This window comes from Peromyscus leucopus, chromosome 8b (assembly GCF_004664715.2).
Source record: "Peromyscus leucopus breed LL Stock chromosome 8b, UCI_PerLeu_2.1, whole genome shotgun sequence".
Classification (NCBI taxonomy): domain Eukaryota; kingdom Metazoa; phylum Chordata; class Mammalia; order Rodentia; family Cricetidae; genus Peromyscus; species Peromyscus leucopus.
The window spans coordinates 100,966,241-100,990,940 of record NC_051086.1 but is presented as its reverse complement, the minus strand read 5'-3'; the positions used below and the strand labels follow the sequence as shown (position 1 = coordinate 100,990,940).

The window sequence follows — 24,700 nt, the reverse complement described above, 5'->3', positions numbered from 1 at the left end:
GCGGTGTCTGAAACCCACAGTAAGAAAGCAGTCTTTACAATATTGAAATTCCCTTCTTAATTCCAAAGGGAATCTTCGATTTTATTAATAAGGTCGTGAAGGAGGTTGGTGGTGGACTCCAAGCAGCCGGCTGCTTACACTGGAAGCAGCCACACCAGTGATCTCACAGGAAGTATGTCTGTATGCAAGCATGTTGGTGGTCGGCCTGGAAGCTGGTCTTCCTCCATCTTGTCTACAATACGAGCCAAGTGTGGGGAATTCTTTAAAAGCAACCTCCTCTCTTCTGGCTCCGGGACATTGTAGAGATGTGATGCTTGGGCTTGCCACGGCCGTCTGGAGTCTGCGAGGCTTCCTTCAAAGCAAGAGTCAAATGCCTCTGAAGAGGGACTGGAAAGAAGAACGGAGTCCTTGAGGCTGCTGGCAGGCTGCTGAGACAGCCAGTCCTGAGGCCTTGGCTTTCATCTCTCATTGGTTTAGAGACACACGTTCACGTTTACTATTTCTGTGTGTAAGATATACCTTAAAAGTTTCAGTGACGTACAGGATGTGAGACACAAGAAACAAATGTCATTGTTTAAGCCATTTCAAGCTGGGGTTCTGTCAAGAGTCCTAATCATAATAAATGACAGTGGCAGTTCCATGTCTTCATAAAGAATTCCCTGGAAGAAGCTGGGCATGGTGATGCATATCTTTAAGCCCAGCACTCAGGAGGCAGAGGCAGGTGAATTTCTGTGAGTTCTACCAGCCAAGGCTACACAGTAAGATTAGATTTCAACAAACAAAAAACAACACACAGGAAAAGCCATACCTTCACCCACCTTATCTGCAAAGCTGTTTCCTCTAATAAAATTACTCTAATAAAAAAAAAAAACAGATTTTTAAAAGTAAACAAATTTGAAGCCTAGGCAGTATTGTGTGGACCTCATCTGTTTCCTGGACATGTCTCCCCGTTCCCGGAAATCCTGCCTTCTTCGTGTTGCCATGTTGCGTAAGCCTTCCTTGTGGTAGTGTCTGCTCCCTTTACTTTGACATCCCTTCCTCTGCTCTCTGTTTACGATGAGATTCCAGCTGGTCTCCAGCACCTCCTCAGCCGCCATGCTGAGAGGGTCTCCAGGATTTCCTTGTGGCACCTTTCTTGAAGCAGGTGGTTTAGCTTGTACTCTGATATCAGACCAGCCTGGAGGCTAATCCCAGCTCGACTGAACCCAGCTTGGGTAACTCTGGGCAGATTTCTTTACCTACCTCTATCCTCATCTCTTTGTTTGTTTGTTTTTGTTTTCAAGACAAGGTCTCACTATGTAGCTCTGCCTGTCCTGGAGCTCACTATGTAGACCAGGCTGGCCTCAAACTCACAGAGAGCTGCCTGCCTCTGCCTCCCAAGTACTGGGATTAAAGGTGTGTGCTACCACAGCCCGGCCAAATGGGAATTCTTGATGCTTACATTTATTTCTTCTCACATTCATTATACCACTTTTTAAAGTATCTTTTTTTATTTATGTGCATGTGCATGTGTCTGCTTGAGTTTACATGCGCTGTGTGTACAGATACCTACAGAGGCCGTAGAGCGTCAGATTGCCTGGAGCTGGAGTTACAGATAGTAGTGAGCCACCTGATGTGGGTGCTGGGGACTGAACCTGAGGCGTCTGTAAGAGCAACACGTCCTTTTACCTGTTGGGCCATCTCCCCAGCCCTGCTCTGCTTTTTATCTTAGTTTCCTTCCTCCCCGCTCCTGCCCCCCTCCCGCGCCCCCCCCCGTATTGGGCAACACGCCCAGGCTGTGTCCATGCAAGACAAGTGCCCCCCCTCTTGCTTGGGTGGGGGGACAGGCTCTCACTAAAGATGCACAGCGTGGCTTTGAACTTGCAGTCAGCTTCTCTGGCGTCTGGGATTAGAGGCCTGTGCCACCTTTGCTTCTCTCTTGCTGTTTTGCTGGACTGTGAACAAATAATGATTAGGTTTCCTTCTTGTTTTGGTTTGAACTCTGTAAGCCATCTTTATTGAGGTATAAAATGCATCCCAAAAGTACTGTAACCGAACACATGCATGCAGAGAGGCATATTCCCAACCGAGATTCAAAACCTTGTTGCCACCCTGGGCGCCCACATGCCTTTTTTACCGTCAGTTCCCATGGCCAGCCCTGGCCTGAGGCCGCCATTGCTCTGCCCTCGATCAGTATCAATTAGTCTCATCTCTTCCTAGCATTTCATAAATATAACCACGAACTAGATCCTCCCGGGGCTGCTTTCTTAATCTTCCTGTGTTGTCTCTTACATAAATACCACACTTCCTTTTTTGTTTTTGAGTGTCTTCCACTGTTCAAACCTGCCTCAGTGTCCCCATTGGTATCTACCAGCAGATAGCCCGGTTATTTCCAGTGTGGAACTATTATTATTAACAAAGCTCCTGCTGTCAATACTTTGGTGAAATCTTTTTGTGGACATAAGTTTTAATTGTCCTTTAATTACTTTATAAGACACTACTGCACTCATTTCCCAAGTGGTTACATTGTAGGGTTTCAGACACCCCAGACATTCACTTTACGATAGCTGTGTAGAGGCATCTCGACAGGCTGGTGATGTTTTTGAGTTTATTGGCCATATGCATATTTTTTTCGTAGAGTGGTTATTAAAACCTTCCCCTCCCCCTTTTTAAAAATTATACTAATTGTTGAGTTGTAAAAGTTTTGGTTTGGTTTGGTTTGGTTTTGGTTATTTGAGACAGAGCTTCTCTGTGTAGCCTTAGCTGTCCTGGCCCGGAACTCAGAGATCCGCCTGCCTCTGACTCCCAAGCGCTGAGATTAAAGGCGTGCGCCACCACTGCCTGGCTTGTTTTGTTTTGTTTTTGTAAAAGTTCTTTTAAGAAATATTTTTATTTTATTTTTCTTTGTGTATGTGGAGGTGGCTGTGTGCATGTGAGTTCAGTGCCCAGAGGTCAGAAGCGAGTGTCAGATCCCCTGGAGCTGGAGTTACAGGCAGTTGTGAGCCACCATGTGGGTGCTGGGAATAGAACTCAGGTCTCCTGGAAGAGCAGCTTGTAACTGCCGAGTCAGCTCTCCAGCCCCTCAGTTGTAAAAGCTCTTCATTCTACTTTTTAATTGATTTCTTTACTGTCATATGTGTGCATATGTACCTGCATGTGGTGGTGCACATGAGAACCCTCTAAGTTCAGAAGAGGGCATTAGATCCCATGAAACTGGAGTTACAGACTGTTGTGAGCTACCTCAGGGGTGCTGGGACCTGCACCCTGGCCCTCTGCAAGAGCAGCACGTGCTCTTTACCCCAGAGCTATTTCTATTCTAGATGCAAGTCTTTCTTAGATTTTTGTTTTGTTTTTGAGGCAGGGCCTCACTATGTAGCCCTGGCTGGCCTGAAGCTCGCTATGTAGCCCAGGCTGGCCTCAGACTCACAGGGACCCACCTGCCTCTGCCTCCCGAGTGCACCACAGTGTCCAGCTTGTTTGGGGGTTTGTTAGATGTGTGTGGTGCCGAGGACTGAATCCAGGGCTTTGTGCATGCTAGTCCAGCGCCCCCCAGCCACGCCCACCGCTGAGCCACGCCCCGGCCATTTGTCTTCAGTGTTCGGCCAGTGTTCCCTCCCAGTCTTCGCCCTGTCAGTTTGCTTCTGTTCAAGTGCAGTTGGTTTTCCATATCCTGTTGAATTGTCATTGCTGCTTCTGTTTGTGTGGGTCACCACGAGTGTTGCACTGTCTCTTCACCTGTCCTGGTTTCCCTTCCCTGAGCACCAGACAAGTGGTTGTCTCTGAGCAGAGGCCGGGACAGTCACGAGGTTGCTGTGTGTGCCACCCACCGTCATGTCTGCATCTTATATCTTGTCCAGTTGCTGGTTGGGTTGGACAGGTGCTCCGAGTCTGTTTTTGTACCCTGGCACACAGACACTCCACAAATGTCCATCATGTAGGCACATCTTTGTCAGCACCTCCGGACACAGTCTATCACAGTCTGTCTCGGTGCCGGTAATCTACGGGGCCCCTGGAGATCATCTGGCCACTTCCTTTCATTTTTCTCGACAGCTTGTTTCCTGAGGAGGTCATTAGCTCTTCACATCTCAGCACCAGGCCATGCAGAATTAACATGTTTACCGAGTGGGGAAACTGAGGTCTAGGGAACAAAAGGTCATTTGAGTTGCAGGAACTAGACTTCCTCACCAGGCTCTTCCCATGGTCCTAAGCCGCAGAGCAGGGAAGGCAAGGCAGCTGACATTGGCGCTTCACTCCCAGCACCCCTTGCTATCTGTGCATCTCATGGCCTCCCATTGCAGGCTTGTAAACAGACAGTCGGATGAATACATGCTAACTTTTTTAGTGCTTATTTCATGTAGCTTTTGCCTATGCATGCTACTGGGTGTGTATCAGAGTGTGTGTGTGTGTGTGTGTGTCTGGCACTTTGACTGGCTCATATGCTCACAGCCTGTCATTAAATCCTTTTGGTTTGTTTGAATTTTCATAGCCACACCTTGGTCTTGACCCCCGACTAGGGGGCACAGGTAGCTCACAGAGAGGTCTGTGGTCCTAATGCCGCTCAGTGGACCCCCACAGTCACCTTCTTGCACTCCATGCCCTGCACCCTCCCCCTGGTAAACAAACAAACCAAAGCTGCTGTCTCCCTCAGCCCTCCTCCAGTGCAGCCAGGCTGCTGGCTGTCACCCTCTCCCAGGGTCCCGGCCCCAGCTGAAGGAGGCAATGGAGTAGCCAGTGACAGAGACTGTGAACAATGGCCTTGCTATCTGTCATCCCCGCCAGGGGCCACCACTTCCGCATCAGTGGCACTGACAGATGATGTTTAGGAGGCGGGCTCTCCTTGCTCTCCTCAGCTGGCAAGCAAGGACTAGCCTTTCAGATCCCAGGATCTGGCCTGCCTTTGATTGACATGTGTCTGAAGAGAAAACAGCAACCTGTTTTTCATCTCTTATTTCTCATTCCTCATATCTCAACAGAAAACCCCAGAGCCCTGGCCCACCTGCACAGACAGACATGGCAGGCAGTGTCTGTCCTTGTCTGTAGGTCACATCCTGCATTTCTTCACAGGCCTCATCTCCAGACTCAAGACCTCTCCACCACCAGCTTTGGCATCAGATTCCCAGACACGGGTCCTGGCTTCACTGCCAGCTGTGACCTTGGACAAATTATGTGAACTTCACTTTCCTTATTGGGTAAATGAGGCTAACAACAGTTCCTGCCTCATCAACGAGACCGTGCTTATAAATAAGGCAGCAGGCACAGTGCCTAGCAAATAATAAGTGTTTGATCCGTATTAGCCATTATTAATAGTATTATTGGTGTCATTAGCATTCAGTTCATGTAAGCTGCAGCATGGCCACTCCTCTCTCCTCCTTGCTTTCTGGCTCACAAAGAAACAGCACTTTCCTCCAGCCCAAGGGCTCCGCTTCTCCTTAACAGCAAAGCCCCTGTAAAGACTACCGGCCCTCCATGGAGCCAGGAAAGTGAAGTACCCAGTGCTGCTCTTGCTTGCCTGCCTCAAAATGGCTTCACCTAGTCTAGCATTGGCCAGCAGCTCTGCCGTGCTCTGCAGGCATGCACAGTCTACACATCTGGGGTGGGTGGGTGCTCCCCGCAGCCTCAGCTGCACTTTAGGGTGGGACAGGACAGTAACAGCTGCTGAAGCTGCTAGGACCACTCCCCTTGCCCCCCCCCCCACCTCATTCATCCTCTGGTCAGGTTCCAGTCTCCAGGAGGGACTGGCAGCCGCCTGGAGTGTCAGCCACAGACGCAGCAGACAGCACACTCCCTGCTCGGGCGGCTGCCCCTTAGCCACCCCGCAGCTCAGCAGCCTTTCCCCTGTCACTCAGGCTCTCTCCAGCAGAGAGATTAGCATTCAGACAAGGGAGGGGAGGTTTCAGGGTTATGGGCTGCCGTCTTCAGCAGCTGAGATTGGCTTGGAAAGCAAAGCCTGTCACAAGGGAGGTGTCCCGGCTGAGACAGCCTTCTGCACACAGAGGCCCTTGATGGGTGTTCTCACCCACCCCTCGGGCTCCCCTGTCACCTGCCTCTTCTCATTTGCCCCTCACCCAGCTGTGGTGTATGGGCAGCACCCCACACCAGCGGCCAGCACCCCACACCAGTGGCAGCACCCCACACCAGCGGCCAGCACCCCACACCAGTGACCAGCACCCCACACCAATGGCCAGCACCCCACACCAGCGGCAGCACCCCACACCAATGGCCAGCACCCCACACCAATGGCCAGCAACCCACACCAGTGGCCAGCACCCCACACCAATGGCCAGCACCCCACACCAATGGCCAGCACCCCACACCAATGGCCAGCACCCCACACCAATGGCCAGCACCCCACACCAATGGCCAGCAACCCACACCAATGGCCAGCACCCCACACCAATGGCCAGCACCCCACACCAATGGCCAGCACCCCACACCAATGGCCAGCACCCCACACCAGCAGCCAGCACCCCACACCAGCGGCCAGCACCCCACACCAATGGCCAGCACCCCACACCAATGGCCAGCACCCCACACCAGCAGCTACTCATCTCAGCTCTGTCTCCCCCATTGTCCTTAGCTTTCTTCCTACCAAGCACATGAATATTCCTGCTCCTATTTCCAAACAGCAGCTATTTCTAAGAAAATGGGAAAGGAAGGGACTCAGTCTCTACGAAGACAGTGTCATGGCCAGGAATTAAATGACACCCCCTCATACTTTAAAGGTGCTCCCTTGACCTGTGTGATGGGAGTTTGTGGGCTCAGAAAAGGCATCTGTGAAGTAGGCACCTCCTGTGGAGGAGTTCCAGGATGAGGAAGGGCACCTGGGCAGTGGATGCCTCCTGAGGAGGAGTTCTGGGATGAGGGAGAGCACCTGGGCAGTGGATGCCTCCTGAGGAGTTCTGGGGTGAGGGAGAGCACCTGGGCAGTGGGAGCCTCCTGAGGAGGAGTTCTGGGGTGAGGAAGGGCACCTGGGCAGTGGGAGCCTCCTGAGGAGGAGTTCTGGGGTGAGGGAGGGCACCTGGGCAGTGGATGCCTCCTGAGGAGGAGTTCTGGGGTGAGGGAGAGCACCTGGGAAGTGGGAGCCTCCTGAGGAGTTCTGGGGTGAGGGAGAGCACCTGGGCAGTGGGAGCCTCCTGAGGAGGAGTTCTGGGGTGAGGAAGGGCACCTGGGCAGTGGATGCCTCCTGAGGAGGAGTTCTGGGGTGAGGGAGAGCACCTGGGAAGTGGGAGCCTTCCAAGCTGAGGGAAGGGACTTTCTGCAGCAAGAGCTTCAAATGTGCAGACTGCACAGAGAGCCCAGGGTGGGAGAGGCCCTGGGAATAAGCCGAGAGCGTGGGCAGGGTGTGCGGGGAAGGTGTAAACACAGTCTGCTCCCACCAAAGCCAGCCTGCTCCCGGAGGAGAGGGCCCCTCCCTCCCAGCCCACATGGCACCCCAGCTGCCAGAGCCCAGTAAGTCACATCCCCTACTGCCTGCTAGCCCCTTTCCAGCCCATCCTTGCCCTTCATCTGGATCCTTAGAGGAGGTTCAAAGAACAGTGCTGCAAAGAGGTGCCGTCCTGTTGGAAGCGGGGCTGGGCTGGGAGCCAGCCCGGGTACTGCTCTATGACCTTGGCCTGGCAATTTCTTGGATCATTGGAAGGAGGCGGGCAACTTGGAAATGGCAGAGACCAGAAACAAGGATGAAGTGACAGGAACATGGTGACTTGATGAGAGAACAAGTGCAAAGCTGGGATCAGAGGACACAGACGGGTCCCCAGGAACAGTGCCCTCTGGCCATCAGCCTGACAGTCCTGTCACTAGGACGACTCATGCCTCCCAGGAGAACAATGGGCTGACGGGAGCTGAGACAGTTGGCCACGGGCTCATGGCCTGGATCAGGTGGACGCTCTGGCAGGTTCTCTCCCCTAGTGTGACACACACACACACACACACACACACACACACACACACACACACACCTCCGTGCCCTACGGAAGGCAGCTCCTATGGAACTGCCTGTATACACACCCAAGCCAGGCTCCCCGCAGTACCAGCACCTCTCCTTGCTCTCACACTTTTTTCTCCCTCCACTGAAGCGGAGCAGCCTGGGACCCTGCTGTCTCGGGGACTGTCTTCTGGCCCTGACTTTCAGGGGCAGAGGCCGGCCGGCCAGAGGCATTACTGCTGGGCGGGCAGTGGGGAGCTGAGTGGGGGAGAGATGCTTGGAGGGTGGGTGCCTTTTGAAGATGAATGACTCCCAGACAGTCGGGAGCAGCTGCCCGCAGGGTAAGCCTGGATCCGGGAGCAGGAGCGGAAATGTGCTTTGATCTCTGCTCTGACCGGGCAGGACAGAAAGGAGAGAAATGGCAAGCAGCTGGGGGCAGAGGAGGCCGTCAGCACAGTGGCAAAACCAGGTGCCACGCTTTCCCCTTCCAACCCGCTGCAGCCCATTTGGAGCGCACACACACGCGTGCACGCGCGCGCACACAGACACAGACACAAAGCACACTCAGAACACAAGCTGGTGTTTGCTCGCATCCAGCGTCAGGCAGACATGCCTCAGATCCAGCTGGCCTTTCTTACTGATAATTTCAGGAGAGCAGCCAATGACAGGGTGAGTTCCAGGGACTGAAAAGAGGCAGATGCCACAGGAATGAGTTATCCCTGTAGAAAAGTGACACGACCCAGCCCTGGACCACAGGGGTTTAACAGAACAGCTCCCGGGCTGACAGATGGCCGGGCCAGCAGCTGCAAAGTCGGGGAGGGGGTGGGCTTGGATCCCCCACCTAACAGCGTGGCGGCGATGGGCTTCTCCCTGTGTCTTCTTGTGCGTGTACCATAGATACCAGGACTGCCACCGTCTGTGGGTTATGGTCGGGAGTCCTTGGGGACAGCACAGGCTGTCGTTTATCCTTCCCTGGCTTCTCAAGTCTTCTTGCTCTCTGCACCTGGCCCTTGCCTGGGATGCTGGGGTTCCCTGCAGTTAGCCTGGGGGAGCCTGGAAAGTCCCTCTCCCTGTGCCTCCTCCAGCTTGGCAGTTCCTCAGAGCAGGAACTCGGGAGTGGGAGCCCAGGAGCACAGGCATCGTCTTCTTCCTGCCAGTGCCAGCCTTGCTTGGGAGCCCTGTAGTCACGGCCTGTCTAGGTGCAGACCTGGGGGCTGGGGGAAGAGCCTACCTTCTCCATGACGGCCTCTCCCATTCTCCCTCCTCCTGCTGCTGCTTCCAGCCCCACCACATCCTCCTGGGATAGGGGGTGAACCAGGACTCCAGCTAGAATGGAAAACCAAAACAGCTCACTGCTCTTTCCCATGCCCAGAGGTGGGATATGTATTTCAGGGCAGCCCATCCCAGACCACTACCCCTCCCTTAGAGGTCTGCAGCACTGCCCTCAGGACCCAGCTCAGCTACCACCTCACCCCCAAGTCTAGAAAGCATGGTCAGGACCACACTGATTCTCTTCAAACCAGCCCTTGCCCTGTGGCCTGAGGCATTAAGTAGCAAGCACAAGACAAACCAACCCTCACTCAACCTCCACCAGTGACCATGAGAGCTACAGACTGCCTCCCATGTCCCTCTGCCCTCCAGGGCTCCTGGTCCTGGCTTTACCTGTCTGGGCCGGTGGGTTACAGTCCCCAGAGCTGAGGTGCCTGAAGAAGTGAGGGCCTACCTCACAGGTTCTTTCTCCCTGGACAGAAGGAATCATTGGAGTCAAAAGCTGGAGGTGTTGGATTGTCATGCTTAGGGCTCCCCTTCCTCTTCCTCCCCCCCCAACCCCAAGCCTCCCCAGCCAGCCCTGTGCAGCCCCCATCAGCAAAACTGGGTGCCAAAGAATTAAGAGGTAACCGGACTGGTCATGGGGTCTGGGCCTTTTTTTTTTTTTTTTTTTTTTAAGGGAAGACAGCTACTTGGAAGATGGTCCCCCATTCAGATCTCCCTCGGCCATTCCATTACTGAGTGATTATAAACAAACAGCCACATCCTACTAAGCCTGAGGTTATTGAGAATTACTGCATAAGAAAGGTTTGGGAGATGGGCGGTGGTGGCACACGTCTTTAATCCCAGCACTCAGGAGGCAGAGGAAGGCGGATCTCTGTGAGTTTGAAGCCAGCCTGGTCTACAGAGCGAGTTCCAGGGCAGCATAGTAAGACCCTGTCTGAAAACAATCAAATGAAAAATAAAATAAAAGAAAGGAAGGTCTAGGGAAGCACAAAGCATCCACTGGCTATGCATCCCAGAAATAGCATTTCAGGAGTAGCATCTCAGGAGTAGCATCCCAAGAGTATGCATCCCGGGAGTAGCATCCCAGGAGTATGCATCCCAGGAGTAGCATCCCAGGAGTGGCATCCTGGGAGTAGCATCCCAGGAGTGGCATCCCGGGAGTACCACTAGCGCTAGCACACTAGCACACTAGCACACTAGCACACTAGCACTGGCCCAGCAGTTAAGTGCTTCCCAGCAGCCTTGCAACTACTGTTTCAACTCCAGCTTTAGGGTCACGGTATGTATTTGCCTTTCCACACTGACTGAGGACAAGTCAGTCGGGACATCCTCCTTCCAGTGGGCCCTGAATCCCAGAGCTCCTGGGAATCATTTTTTGCCCTTTGTTTTCACTAGGAGTGAGAGATGATCTCTAGATGTCTCCCATGCTAGGGAGTCCATGGGCAGGCACATAATGTCTTACACATAAGTACTAGATACTGCTTCGCTTTTTCAGTGTTTTGAAGGGCATAGAGGCCCTTATTATCCAAAAGTCTTTGGTAAGCCAGGGAAGGAAAAGCCAGAAGAATACACAACTTTGCCCCCTACCCCACAAAGGCCACATGGCTTCAACCTAGGGAAGAGTTAACTTTCTGGCCACTGGAGACAGCGTCCTGCCCGCAGGGGCTGCCCAGCCAATGGTACTCAGTGCTGATGACGTCATGCTCCTCCTGCGCCTTCTATTGGGGACTGGACAACGAATCCTGCCGGAGGTTCAGGCATCTGAGATGCAGAGCCGGTTGGTGGCAGAGGAAGGAGGAGGAGGAGGGAGGACCAAGGACAAGAGAGCAAATCACCCCAGGGTGGCTCCTGCCTCCTCCCTCTGCTCCCCGATCCTTCAACAGAAGGTCCTCCTGGGGACTGTCCCACAGTCACGTCACAGAAGCAAAACAACACCGCCCTGGTCCAGAAGAAGGGGTCAAGGGCTCCCTCTGTCACCTAACCTGCCCACCACACACACAAGGAGTGACTCTGGAGAGGGCTAGAACACACACACACACACACACACACACACACACACACACACACACACACACACACACACACGCACACGCACGCACGCCAATCGTTCCCTTGGCACCATTTCCCCGCCCCCCATTCTCCTTCACCTGTCGGAGGACTGAAGGTCTGTGTCCGGGCTGCTGCCCACTACTGCCCCATCCACTCCGCTGGGCTCCCTGGAAGGAAAGAGCAGGCAAGAGAACCTGTAGGCAATGCTCAGCTTCTGTCCCTTCCCCTTTTCACAGTCCAGCAGCGCGGGACTACTGGGCGGGCTGCTCCAACCCAGCGCCACCTGCTCTGAGAGCGGCCCTTTCAGGGTGTCCTTCAAATCCCCTCCCAGACCAGCTAGAGGCCCAGGCAGACACTGCTCACCCTCTGCTTATCTGTAGCCCACCCTGGAAGTTCCTCCCACCCGCAACCCCAATGCACACAGCCCCCTTCGTCTCTCACGGTTCCACCCGGTTGGCAAATCTGCGGCGCCACAGCATGGCCAAGCTGAGCAGGAAGAGGGTGGTGCACATGGCTCAGCTGCCCCATCCCCCCTGAAGACCAACTCTACAGAAGAAAGGCCCAGGTGAGGGGCCTCAATGGCCCTGGCCACCTCTCACAAGCCACCCGCTGTGTTTCCTGAAGTTCCTGGGGACGGATTAGGAGGTTCAAGCTGATTAGTGGAGTCAGCAGAACTGACCTTGTGAAGAGAGATTAAACTCGCCAGGCCCAAGATCTCCCCTCTAGTGGCAGAGTAAGCCAACCTCCTTCAAGGCATACGGGATGGCTCTGAGCGCCTGTCCAGAATGTTCTATTTAGAGCCTTCAGTTCTGCCTGGGTTTCAGCTTCAAGGGCAGGCAGTGCAATCGGGTTAAGTGAGTTACTTCCACAGTGTTAACGGCACCTGCAGAGCACTGAGGGCGTGGCAAACATCAAGGATAGCTTCACAGACGACCTGGGGCCTGGTCCAATGACAAGGACCTGGAAGTCACTGGGGAAGGGGTGGGATCTCAAGTTCAAGCCTGGCTGAGCTACAGAGAGAGCTGGAGGCCAGCCTGGGAAACCTAACGAGAGTGTCAAAGAGGCTCAGTGGTAGATCGCTTACCTCGCTTCCCAAGGCCCTGAGTTCAAGCTCAGTACTGGAGAGAGGGAGCATGGCTGTGGGAGGTATCTGAACTTGCAGGTGCTGGAGAAGGTTGAGCCCTCAGCCATCTCCCGAGGCTGCTGACATGAAAGGACGCAGGACTCTTCAGTGACAGAGCCTGTGAGGCTGAGGGACTGCGCTGTCACAACAGAGCCATCCAGAGAAGGGAAGGGAAGAGGCCTGGCTGAGGAAAGCGGAAAGCCCGGGAGAGCAGAGCATACGTGTGACCCCGGCTCCCTCGCTCCCTCTGGCAGCCCTCTGAACTCTTCTCTCGTTACACTCTCTTTCCAGTAAAAGGCAGAGTCGAGGTGTGCACGCACAGATGTGAACTATAAATTCTGTCTTATATAATGATCTTATGTAATTTAGATGTAAATTATAAGTGTATCGGTTACATGCTAGATTACTGTACCAATACATTCCTATGTTAGGAGGTATGGCAATTGGAGGAGAAGATGAAAATCAATAGAAATATCTTTGCATATCCCCCCTGGACCTCCTGGGCAGTAGAGCAGGAGTCATCAGGGCAGGGCAGGGGCATGTGCAGAGTGATGTTGGGACCTGAACCCACACTGTGCTTCATCCTCTCTAAGACTTTCAGTTTTCCTTCCCTAACCACGATGGGAGGTAATGCCTCCTGCCCAGGAATCCCATCAGGCACCCCAATACTGTGCTCCAGGGACGACCCTGCCCGGTCTGTAAAGGGTCTTGCCGATTGCCATGACTGAATCTTAAAGTCTGGTTTTATGTTTTAGATTTCTTATTTTTGTTATTATTAGTGTGTGTGTGTGTGTGTGTGTGTGTGTGTGTGTGTGTGTGAGAGAGAGAGAGAGAGAGAGAGAGAGAGAGAGAGAGAGAGAGAGAGAGCATGTGGAGGTCAGAGGACAACTTCAGGAGTCCTTCCTTGCCCATGTGGTTCCCAGGGATGGAACTCAGGTCATCAAGGCTTTGGGAGTGGGCCAGCACCTTTAAAGATTCTAAATCAACAGGAGCCCAAGCTGAAGAGGAGAGCCATCTCCTGGGCAGCAGGACAGGACTCCCATCTCACTCACTCCTGAGCAGGGTAAGGGCTAACAGGGAACCTTGAGGAGAACCAGAGCCACCCCACTCATCTGTATCAGGCCCAGTGGGCACTTGTGGTCTCGGGGTTCCCGCTGTCCATGCCCAGGCCCGAGCTGGCAAGGTGAGGTTTCTGGTCTCTCAAGACAGAACAATCCTCCCTCTGTCCCGATCTCTCCTCTCCACGAGCAGTCTACGATGAAGGATTTGCCTTCTGGTTTTCAAATTGAATCCTTGATGGTGACAGATGTCTCCACTGTCCTGTGCCTTGTGACTTCTGGCTCCCCAGATCCTCTCCATCACACCTGACTGCCACTGCCTCTATGAAACTTTACCAAGGCCAGGGCCAGAATTCAGGACAGTGTCTGGTTCTTACCTGTCTGTCACTATTTGGCCACTCGGGACTTCCTTCCTGCTTGCCCTCATGGGGTGGCATCGGTGAGGAGGAAAGGGGAGCACGGGCCTCTGGTTCCCCAGACTGGACATGTGTTCAAGTTCCGAGAGCCAGCAGGAACAGCAGATGAGAAGGGACACTATCCATAGCCCTAAACCTGCCAGAACTTGAGGTCCCCGGGTTTGAGAACAGTGGTTCGGGCCCAGGCTCAGGCTCAGGAGCGGCGGGACTACAGAAGTCCAGCTTTGTCTGCAAGTGTGTCCTCTCCAGCAGGCAACCGGAGGGAGGCAAAGCCTGGGTGTGTTTGACTTTGTGTCAGTTCCCCACCGCGTGAAGGGTACGCACGCGCACAGGTCCAGACACCGCGCACCGAGAGCCGGGTCCCTTCGCCCCCAGCCCCGCACCAGCCCCGGGCGCACGCGGGTGCAGCTCGCTCTGCCCATGCCGCGTGACCCCCTGGTCCTCCCAGCCCCTTCTGCACATTGGCCACACCTACCTCTCCCAGCGAGGACCGCGGTGGCCTTGCTGGCGGGTGGGTGGGCAGGCGGGCAGACGCCAGCCGCGACGCCCCCATCCCGCCCAGTCTTTACCTTGCCAGAATTGGCTCCCCGACACAGGACTGGGGGTTTGGAACGGATTCATTTTTTTAAAACATTTTTTCCCAGCAGACCACATCCCCGCCCCCAGCTCGCAGTCCCCCGCCCCCTGCACATATACCCTGCACACACGCGCGCGCGCACACTCACTCACACACACGCGCGCACACACACACACACACACCCGGCGCGCACAGACACACACACTCCCTCCCTCCCTCCGGCGCTCTACTCCGCGCCCTCCCGCCCTCCCGCCCGCCCGCCCGCCCGCCTCGCACGCACCAACCTCGGCTCCGGCTCCCCGCTCCCGCCGCCTAGCGAAGCCGCGCTGGGCTCGGAGCTGCTCATGGAGAAAGTGCCGGGCGACATGGAGAGAGATCGCAGGGAGCGGAGCGAGGAGCTGTCCGAGGCAGAGAGGAAGGCGGTCCAGGCTACGTGGGCCCGGCTGTATGCCAACTGCGAGGACGTGGGGGTGGCCATCCTGGTGAGGTAGGTGTCGCTCCCGGGGCTTGGCGGGGCCCAGGACAGGGAGGGTGACAGCGGCTGCTGGCAGAGGCGGGCTCGGCCCGCTGCGAGCTCCGGCGCCACCTCCCCAGCGATTGGGGACGGGTCACGGTGGTGGGGGCGCCTTGGGGCGATGGAAACCTTACCAGATTCCTTCCCGGCTCGGGGCGTGGGGCTCTCAAGGAACTAGACGCGAGAGGGCACTTGGTCCCCCTGGCCTCAGAACTCACTCAGCCCGGTCCGTCTTCTTCATGAGTGACCCTAGAGACCCAGCTAAGAGGTATGGCTCAGGCATCTGACCAGCCCCTCAAAGGGGGCTCCCCGTTTTAGAGACAGGCAGAGAAACTGAGGTTCAGCCAGGAAAGGGTTTAAAGAGGAAACGGGACCCCCTGTCCAGCTCGGCCCTTTGGAAGAGTACAGCAGAGGGCAGGGGTCTAGAGGTCAAGAGGCCCAGCTGCTCAGCTGTCCCTCTCGGCCCCAAAAGTGAGGCCAGTGCGAGCTGCAGGTGAGACAGGTGAGTGAGACCATTCGGCTTCTAGGATGCAACGGTGGAGTTTGTTAGGGTTTTTTTGGGGGGGTGGGGGTAGCTTTCAGAAGACAGGGCCCTACTCTGGACCCTCCAGCCAGGTAGGAAGTATAGTGTCTGTCCCCAGCCAGTATCTCTGAGGACCCCCCCCCACCCTAGGTGATGCTGGATTTACACACCTGTACACGCACAATGTCTCCAAGCCCAACAAGCTGGAGACTGACTCCAGCTGCAAATCACATCGAGATCCTTCCAACACATACTGGACCCAGGGGTCCAGGCAGGGCCACCACATTCACCCTCAGCTTCCGTCTTGGCAAGGGGAGGCTGTCAGACCCAGGGCAGAGCAGCAGCCTTTGTGGAGACAGGGTGAGACCTGGGGTGGACCCACAGGACATCGCCTTTCCAGTCCCGGCCCCTCCTCTGGCTCTTCTCCCCTTCTGCCTCTGCCTCCTGCAAGCCTGGGACCTACCCAGCTCCCTGCTGATATGCCTGGATTCCAACTCAGAAGTAGATTTTGGAGGAAAAGAGCAGAAGTATTTTAGAGGAGTTGGGGGAGGGTTCCTGAGGAAGAGGAAGGAGCAGCTATTTCAGAATTCTCTCGCCCAGCAACACTGGCCTGGGTGGCGGGAACCAAGGAGGGCCACTGGGATCCTGAAGCTGCAGACAGATTGGCGGTGTGGGCACCCACACACAAGCACACAGTGGGAATGGAGCCTCGGATGCATGCGCCAGCGCGCATCCCCAGAGGGCTGCTCTCTGCCTGTGTTGCACCCCTAAGCCCACAGAGCACATGTTAGGGCACCAAGAGGAAACAAGGCAAGGTCCACGGGACCTGGAGATGCTCCGCGCAGCCTTGTCAGTGAGTTGCTTCCCCAGGGGGAGGGGCAGAAGGAGGACAGGGTCTGAGGTACTCATTCTCTATCCTGTGAGCCCTTTCTTCTTCGGTAACATCCCCTGACACCCAGGGACCAGGCCTGGCTGGGGAAGGTATTCACTGATAGACTCCAGGCTCGGGAGGCCTACAGTGAACCCGAGAAGACCTGAGATGGCGATCAGATCTGGCTCGCCGCCGAGCTTCCCAACACCACACACTTCACCTAACTCCATGCCTGTATTGACCAAAGCCCGCCTGACAACCCTGGGCCAACACTCAATCAGCCACTCCCCATGGCTCCAGATGCCACCGACTCCTCAGCTGCTATCTGCCCCAGGCCCGGCCAATGGAAAGGGGCAAGACCAAGACCCTTAGCTTCTCATAGCTTCCCAGGACCCATCGTAGATCCTGCTCACAAACTCGTGTTTTGGCAAGCCCAACATGTTCATCCACGGGACCAGGCCCCCTGGCCGCCCCTCCCCCTCGTCTGTCCTCACTGCCCACTCTGCCTGCCGGATAGGAGGCAAGGAAGAGGCTGGCGACCAGCAGGAGTTCCTGGCAGATATGGTGTCGCAGAGGAGGAGCTAGCTGCCTTAGGGTCTGAGGCAGACCCCATGCCGCCAGTCCCTGTCAGAGAGAAGCCCCGGGAGGGAACACCACCCTCCCTCCTGGTTGTAACGCTGACACCTTCCCCCTCACACGCAGACAAGCCTATTTCAGGCTCTTGGAAGCCCAGATGCCTCTGGGAGCTGAGAAACTCCCCAAGACTGGCTGCTGAGGCTTCTCCCTGGCAGCTCAAGCCAGCCAGGGCGGGGTGGGAGGAAACATGGGCTGGAGAGGAAGCCAGGATGACAGAACTCAAGGTCCCTGCTCCCTGGGAAGGTCCTCCCTCAGGGCCACACACAGTGCTGATGTGTGGACTCACCTGCACTCAGGACCCATCCCTGGCCACCAGCGTGGAAGTCTGGTCCATTCTGCTGGTGCCTTTTGAGCAGCCTTGGGGACCAGCCAGTTCCTGATCCATAAGATGGGGAACGGAGCAACACTCAATGAGTGTTCCCTGGGACGCTCTCCTTGGGGAGAGGAAACAACAGCTTCTAGACCTCAGCAACTAAATTCTCTAAGAGATGTCTTGCAAATGGCAACATATCCCCCCCAATCATTTTTTTTTTCAATTGTGAAAGCCAAAAAGCCCGACGTGCTTACTATTTTGTGTAGGGTGAGGAGGGCACGTTTGGATGTCATGGCAAGCATGTGGAAATCAGAGGCCAACTGTCTGGAGTCAGTTCTCTCCTTCCCCCTTGTTGAGGGAGTCTGTCTTGTTTTTACCACTGTACTGTGTCCTAGGGACCCTGTCTCTTAGGAGTGCTGGGGTTAGGCGTGTGCCGTGGTGTCCTGCCTTTGGGTTTTCACACATTCTGAGGACCAAACTTGGTGGCTAGGCTTGTGCACTGAGGGATTTGACTCACTGGCTTTTCTCCTGGCCACTGAGGCATCTTCCCTCATGTGCCCTCGTTCCAAAGCTTCCAGAGAAGTCCTGTGTGTTTTCAGGCCCAGCGCCACCTTGGTCCACACCCATGCGCCTCTGAAGAGGCCAGCTGTGAAGCTTTTCCCAAACTTTAATGACAGGAGGAGGGGGTCATAAAGTGTCTGTTCAAGGTCACACTCAGCATCCAAGAAGGTCCCTCTCCTTCTCCACATGGATGGTGCCCTGGCCACCCATTTAGAACCTTCCTGCCAAAAGCAGCTGTAGCCCCAGAAGGGCAGAGGCTGGCCAGATGTTCTGTGTCTATCTCCCTCACATCAGACTCTCAGGCCTGATCCACAAGCTGTGAGCTTCCTCTGATGCTTCAGAGGGACAGGCGGAGGGTGATGACATCCAGCGACACAGGTCAGGACACTTTACACACTTTCTGAAGAACCATTGAATAAAACAGTTTCTCATTGAGTTCCAGCTAGGGGGCCCAAAGGTTGGGGTGATGAGTCAGAGCATTTGTGAGACCCCCACCTCCACTTACAGTGTGGGGTCTGGTCCAACAGACAGAAAGGGTAGCAGAGAAAACTACCCCATGGCACCAGTGGCCGTAAGTGGCACCAGTGGCTGTGGGTGGCACCAGTGGCCGTGGGTGGCACCAGTGGCCGTGGGTGGCACCAGTGGCCATGGGTGGCACCAGAGGCCGCGGGTGGCACCAGTGGCCGCAAGTGGCACCAGTGGCCGCGGGTGGCACCAGTGGCCGTGGGTGGCACCAGTGGCCGTGGGTGGCACCAGTGGCCGTGGGTGGCACCAGTGGCCGTGGCGGAAAGGCCACACTGGGTGGCCAGAGGGGGGCAGGTCTGACAGGGGACGTGTCATGGAAAGGAAGGCTGGCCAATGGTAAGTGTAGCTGTTGGGCTGGGACGGAGGACTCTGGGCAGCGGCACTGGAGAAGTCGGGGGACAGTTCATAAGAAGTCTGGGACATCTGACTTGGGCATAAAACTAGGGAGCTGATGAATGTTTTTGAGTGTGAGAATGATGTAACAAAAGAAGGCGGGGGAACTAAACCAATTTAGATAAACTTGAGCAGGAAATGGCCAGTGCTAGGAAAGCCCAGATTCTGTGTCAAGGGACTTTTTTTGTGGGGGAGTATGGCGATCATGCCTCCAACCCCATCATTTGAGAGGCAGAGACAGGGGATGTCTGAGTTCAAGACCTCACAGATAAGTAATTACAAACCATACCACAAAGGTAAAATCAGTTGTTTAAATTAGTTCGACCAGTCAGTATTTGCTTCAGGGCACCAAGGAGGAAGAGGCTGAGCTGGGAGAGAAGGTGTCTCTCGTCAGCTCTTCACTGGCTGAGTGAGTACAGATAGGTCACCCCAGCCTCACTTCATTCACAAGGAGGGCTCTCACTAAGGACGCTGCGTTGACTGAGGGACACCTTGCTGATGACAAGCACTTTCCTTCATACTCACAGCCCCCATGGTGTAGGAACGCAACGTGGGTGCCCATTTTACAGATAAGGAATCCGAGGCTCAGAGAAGACAAATAATGAGCGCTCCTCACTCGCCTGGGAGCACCAGACCCTGGATTCAATGCCCAGCACTGAGAGAAAAAGTTAAATAAGAAGCTGGCTATGGGGGTGGGGGACATGGTAGTGCACGCCTGTAACCCCAGCACTCCGGAGACAGAATGTGCAAGTTTCAAAGCCAGCCTGGCCTACACAGAGATCCAGTGAACCAGGGGTGCTTGGCAAGATCTTGTCTCAAAAAAGAAGAGAAAGAAGTGAATCAGGGTACAGTGGCTCACACTTGGGAGGCTGAAGCAGGATGGATGGCTTGAGCCCACAAGTTCAGGGTCATCCTGGGCAACATAGTAAGTCTTTAATGCCTTTAATCCCAGCACTAAGGAGGCAGAGGCAAGCAGATCTCTTTCACTTTGAGGCCAGCTTGGTCTACAGAGTGAGTTTCAGGACAGCCAGGGCTACACAGAGAAACCTTTTATGGAAAAACCAAAAACAAGCCTAGAACAAATGTCCCAGAATCTCTCTCTCTCTGGGTGACCAGAGCAGGCCTCAGTGGGGTGTAGCTCAGACGGTACTCAAGAAGAAGGCAGCCGGTGGCCTGGCACAAGAGGCTGCCAGCCTAAACAGGTCCAGCAGGTGGTCCCTGCAGGGCCTGGCCAGAGGGGGAGCCTGTGGCTGAGGGAGAGCTCCATATGAGCATTACCAGTGCGGGAGTATGCCTGCCTGGTTCTCCACCCCCACCTCCACTTTGGCCCCTCCTGAGGGACTTGGAGCCCTGCTTCAGCCCTCACCCCCTCCCTCCTGCCAGGTTCTTTGTGAACTTCCCATCAGCCAAGCAGTACTTCAGCCAGTTTAGACACATGGAGGACCCCTTGGAGATGGAGAGGAGTCCCCAGCTTCGGAAGCATGCCTGTCGGGTCATGGGGGCCCTCAACACTGTCGTGGAGAACCTGCATGACCCAGACAAGGTCTCCTCTGTGCTTGCCCTGGTCGGCAAGGCCCACGCCCTCAAGCACAAGGTGGAACCGGTGTACTTCAAGGTATGTCCTTCCGTTTGCTCTTGTCCAGAGCCCCCAGGCCACTTGGCCGTAGCTCCCTATGGCCTGTCTGTCGCTCAGGGAGGGCTCCCTGAAGAGCAGAGATGGCCGCTGTGCTGCCAGCCTTTTCCCTCAGAGAGGTCGTGGCAGGAAGGGCAGCATGAGAGAAGGGTGCAGGGCAGAGCTTGTCTTGAGACCACGGTCTCCAGTAACCACCAGGCTGTCAGTTTGCGTCCATCGCCCAGGCCAACACGGCTCTCAGGGATCCTGGGGACGGCGGGAGGCAGGGTGTCCAGGCGTTTACTCCCCCTTCCCTCCTTTGCCCCCAGATTCTCTCTGGGGTCATTCTGGAGGTGATCGCCGAGGAGTTTGCCAATGACTTCCCTCCTGAGACGCAGAAAGCCTGGGCCAAGCTGCGCGGTCTCATCTACAGCCACGTGGCGGCTGCCTACAAGGAAGTGGGCTGGGTACTGCAGGTCCCCAACAGCACCACGTGAGGAGGGGGTGCGGGTGGGCTGGGCAGCCTCCCTGCTGTGTCCCCTCGGGTCCCCTAGGCTTCCCACTGCTCCTGGGACCAGGGACTGACCGCTGGTGGGCGCAGACACAGGAGTCGGGCGCATTGAAGAGCAGGCACCGCACAAAGGGTCTGCGTGGCAGCGCCCTCCTGACCTCAGGCCTGCTTCTGTCCAGCCCCAGCTCTTGGCTTCACAGAGCTGAGAACTCCAAGTTGATTTGTCTGGGCAGTGCTTCTCCATGTCTGGAGCAGGGATGGCTCAGGTCACCCAAGGCTATGACAGTCTCCTGGTGGGGCGTTGGCTCCTCAGACTCCAAGCAGCCCCACCCCTTCCTCCCCACACCAGTCCTTCAGGCCTGTTCCTCATCTCACACTGACCAGCGAGTGCTTCCATACACTGGCAACACAGCTGGAGCCAGGAGGGGTCAGGAGGACATATACACACGCCTGGGCCCACAGGGGACCTCCGTGGGTGTCACTCACAGGGACCCAACTAGGGGATGTTTACTTCCAGTCTGACCAGAGAGAGGCAGCAGTCACTTGCAGGCTCCGACAGGGTGGCCGGACTCATTGACTCCTGCTGGCTAGGAAGGAGCATGTCGAGGGCTGGCCTTCCCAGGCGGTGATGTGGCGGCTGGGAACACTCAGACCCCCTAGACCCCCAGGAGGCAGCGAACTCTGGGAGCTGAATGGAAGGGCAGAGGCAGGGCTGAACTGGGAAAGAGAGGAGCGGGGGCGGGGACAGGAACCAGGGGTCAGCCAGCGGCTTGGACACGTGTTGTGGAGAAACATTCCCGGCAGTTTCCCATGGAAAAGGCTCTTCCGAGGCCCCCCATGCCACCTCCTGTTTACAGGCCTTCCCACCCGGCTCTGCAGAGGAGGTCCCTAAGGGCAGGGGGAGGCCAGGCCCCTTGCCCTTCCTGCCACTGACCAACCAGTCAGGTTGTGTGCCTCCCCCACCTCGGGCAGCTCCCCAGGAGAGCAGAGCAGTTCTCGGGAATGGCTAGTTGCAGCCAGGTCAACTTCAGATGTGTACAGCTGGACCTGGCCTGCCCCAGAGCCTGGAATAATTGAGAGGCAGGAAGAGTTTTACCTGCCGGAGGAGGGCATTGGCCCGGGCGGGAAACTGGGGTTCCCTCCATCTGCCACTGAGAGGGACCAGGGAGGGGAGACAGCGGAGGGGCTCCCCTCCCCCGCACTCTCCTCCCCAGACAGGCTATGCCGCCCAAGATGAGTTTGTTTACAGCCATGACACAAGACTTCCTGCTTTTGGAGAAAAGAGCTTTTTACGGGGCCTGGAGGGACTGTGGGGAGAACTGGCCGGCGAGCCCCAGTGAATCAGAAACACATGGCTGGAGCCTTCCCGCTCCTGCCCCAGCTGGACCCCAGGGACTGAGTGCTGGCCAAACCCCAAACATCATCTTGCCCTGCTTTGGTCCTGGTGGGCTGAATGGGGATGGAAGACACAGGGCCCAGCTAGCCCGGGGCCTAGCCCCTCACCTGGGCCTGACCACCCGTACTGTCTTCCCAGCTGTCACCTTGTGGAACTGGCCCTTCATCCCGTGACAGCCGCTGTCCCCATCTCTGGTCTCCTAGGGTCTTGGGCATGGACCAGGGCCTGCGGATCCCAACCTATTGCCAGGGCCACCCCCACCCCCACCCAGCTGCCTTGCCTCACAGGGTGGGGTGGAATTTTCAGGGCTGACTTCTAGAAGGGCCCTGTCCAACTTCTCTTATCAGGGACACACTGAGCCAGACACCACTGTTTATTGAACTCTCTGCCTCAGGGTGTGTGACTCTGTGTGGGTGGAGGGGCTCTGGGGCGGGGAATGTGACCGCCAGCGAGCTAAAAGGAGTTTCATGGACGGAGACCCTGCGTGGAAGCCAGGCAGTCCTCTGCGAGGACAAGCCGCACATCCTTTTTTCAAATGGATAGAAACAAGTTCACATCTGTGTGGTGTTTGTAAAATGCCTCGGTTCTCAGCAGGCCAGACGCTGGCCACACCCCCTGCTCCTTCAAAGGACAGGTCCAGGCCTCTCTTCTCAAGGGCGACTAGACTAGCTTGAGGTAGCACAATAGGCTGGAGGTAATGGGGGGTTGCGCAACCGTGTTGGGTCTCTCGGTGGAAGTGGCCATGTCTCCTGATTCCCAGTCCCCTTTCCCAGCACCCCAGGTGTCCCATCCGGCCTTCCCCCACCGACCCCAGTAACCTGTCATCTCCTGTCTCATCCACAGCCCACCGACCACGCTGCCCTCTTCCGGGCCATAGGGCCCCTCCCAGCTCCCCCCTCCCTGGCAGCACTTTGGGCAGAAGGCTGAGTTCTGAAGACACTCCTTGACCTTCCATTTCTGGGTGCCAAGGAAGCTGGAGGAATCCCGACTCAACTTCCCGAAAGGAGGCCTTCCTCATGGCCCTGGCCCCCCAGGCTGCTGGGAGGTGGGGCGGCTACCTTGATGCTGAACCTAGCCGTGGGGACCCTTCTGCCTCACAGCAGGGGGCGCTCTCGTCTTGGCTTTTCTACTTACTGTTAGAGAGGGCCCCAGCAAGTGGCCGGTGGGAAGCGAGGACAAGCCTACGAGTCACTGCAGAAAGGAACTAGCCCCGCTTCGTCTGCCCACCAGCATGCAGGCTCACCTCGCCATCTTAGAGTATCACGCACACATGTCTACCATATATACAGATATATCTATATACGACCTCTATATAAATATATATACGTACATATCTATCGCGTGTACCTGCAGGCCCAGAAGCCTGGGTCTTGCCCAGCTATGGGAGGCCAGGAGGAGTCCTGGTCATGCTTCTGGGAAGTTCTATGAGGAGCAGAGAGAAATCCTCCAACAGCACTGGGGGGGGGGCAGTGGTAGAGTTGGGGTGACTCACCTCATCCCCATAGCTCAGCGCTCTGCATTCCTGCCCCTCTACAAAAAAGAAAAGGAAGGAAGGAAGGAAGGAAGGAAGGAAGGAAGGAAGGAAGGAAGGAAGGAAGGAAGGAAGGAAGGAAGGAATCTGGTTTCCCAGGTGTAGTGGCACACACCTGTAATCCCAGAGCTTGGGAGGCAGAGGACAGAGAATCGTGGCAAGTTTGAGGTCAGGTGGTCAATACCTGGTCTCCATGGCATTGAGTTTCAGGCTAGTCGGGGCTACACAGGGAGACCCTGTCTCAAACCAAACAAAATTAAGATCTGGCTGCCCTCGCCCTCCTGGAGGGTTGGCTGACTGATGTGCCCTAGACAGGGCAAGGACCAGGGCACACAAAGAACTCAGAAGATCCCAATGGGGTGGCGGCCAGTGTGTGTCCCCCCTGTATGCGTGTGTGGAGGGGTGAGGAACAGCCTCAGAAAAGAGCCCTAGAATGTCAGCCTTACCTGCTCACTTCAGACGGCAGCCGGCCACAGGACCGGGGACTCCATCCTCAGTGGAGACCCAGGGCCTCTCCCTCCCGCCCTCCTCCAGGCCACCAGGCCATCCTCTCCACCTAGTCTCCTTGACATTGCTGGGGCCCCCGTGTGTACCCCTTGGTCACGTGTACTGTCCCAGAGGGTGTCTTGCTGCTGTGGCTCCTGTGCCTGCATCCCCTCCATCCCGTTCCCACGCAGCCTCCCGATAACCGCCTGTCTTTTTTGTCGTTTCTGATGTTTGTAACCAGATCCAGCTGGGTCATTAAACAGGTCTGTTCTTCCTGTATCTGGCCTCTGTTCTTCCCCGCCCCCGAGACCTGCCTTCACCTCTCTCTTTCCCCTCAGCGGGCGGTGGTTCTAGATAAGGGCATTTTCATCAGAAACAGTTCCATCGAGGGTACCCCTTCCCCTGTGCTGGCCCTGGCTGCTCCTGG

At 55.9% G+C, this 24,700-nt stretch overlaps 2 protein-coding genes across 3 annotated transcripts; one reads left to right on the top strand and one right to left on the bottom strand.

Annotated features, from left to right (window-relative positions):
• Nucleotides 1–3,424: 3,424 nt before the first annotated feature.
• Prcd (photoreceptor disc component) lies at nt 3,425–12,272 on the bottom strand. Its single transcript, XM_028889722.2, has 6 exons — nt 11,669–12,272; nt 11,326–11,394; nt 9,566–9,644; nt 9,135–9,229; nt 4,976–5,131; nt 3,425–4,117 (listed from the first exon to the last, which is right to left on the bottom strand). Exons 1-3 carry the CDS (start codon nt 11,737–11,739, stop codon nt 9,623–9,625), a joined length of 162 nt encoding a protein of 53 aa, XP_028745555.1. The 5' UTR covers nt 11,740–12,272; the 3' UTR covers nt 3,425–4,117; nt 4,976–5,131; nt 9,135–9,229; nt 9,566–9,622.
• A 2,373-nt stretch (nt 12,273–14,645) lies between these two features.
• On the top strand, nt 14,646–23,863 carry Cygb (cytoglobin). Of its 2 annotated transcripts, XM_028889680.2 has the most exons (4): nt 14,649–14,888; nt 20,121–20,352; nt 20,679–20,842; nt 23,100–23,863. In XM_028889680.2, the coding sequence occupies exons 1-4, from the start codon at nt 14,746–14,748 to the stop codon at nt 23,131–23,133; spliced, it is 573 nt and encodes a 190-aa protein (XP_028745513.1). In that variant the 5' UTR covers nt 14,649–14,745; the 3' UTR covers nt 23,134–23,863. The 2 variants fall into 2 exon arrangements, with proteins under 2 accessions (XP_028745514.1, XP_028745513.1); XM_028889681.2 differs by lacking the exon at nt 20,679–20,842 and having other exon boundaries at nt 14,646–14,888.
• The last annotated feature ends 837 nt before the right edge of the window (nt 23,864–24,700 follow it).

Coding starts and splice junctions, on each gene's coding strand:
- Prcd (XM_028889722.2), bottom strand. CDS start 11,739: ATGTGCACCACCCTCTTCCTGCTCAGCTTGGCCATGCTGTGGCGCCGC. Junction 11,395..11,668: donor TTTGCCAACCGGGTGGAACC/GTGAGAGACGAA, acceptor CTTTCCTTCCAG/GGAGCCCAGCGGAGTGGATG. Junction 9,645..11,325: donor GACCTTCAGTCCTCCGACAG/GTGAAGGAGAAT, acceptor CCTTCTGTCCAG/GGAGAAAGAACCTGTGAGGT.
- Cygb (XM_028889680.2), top strand. CDS start 14,746: ATGGAGAAAGTGCCGGGCGACATGGAGAGAGATCGCAGGGAGCGGAGC. Junction 20,353..20,678: donor TGGAACCGGTGTACTTCAAG/GTATGTCCTTCC, acceptor CTTTGCCCCCAG/ATTCTCTCTGGGGTCATTCT. Junction 20,843..23,099: donor CAGGTCCCCAACAGCACCAC/GTGAGGAGGGGG, acceptor TCTCATCCACAG/CCCACCGACCACGCTGCCCT.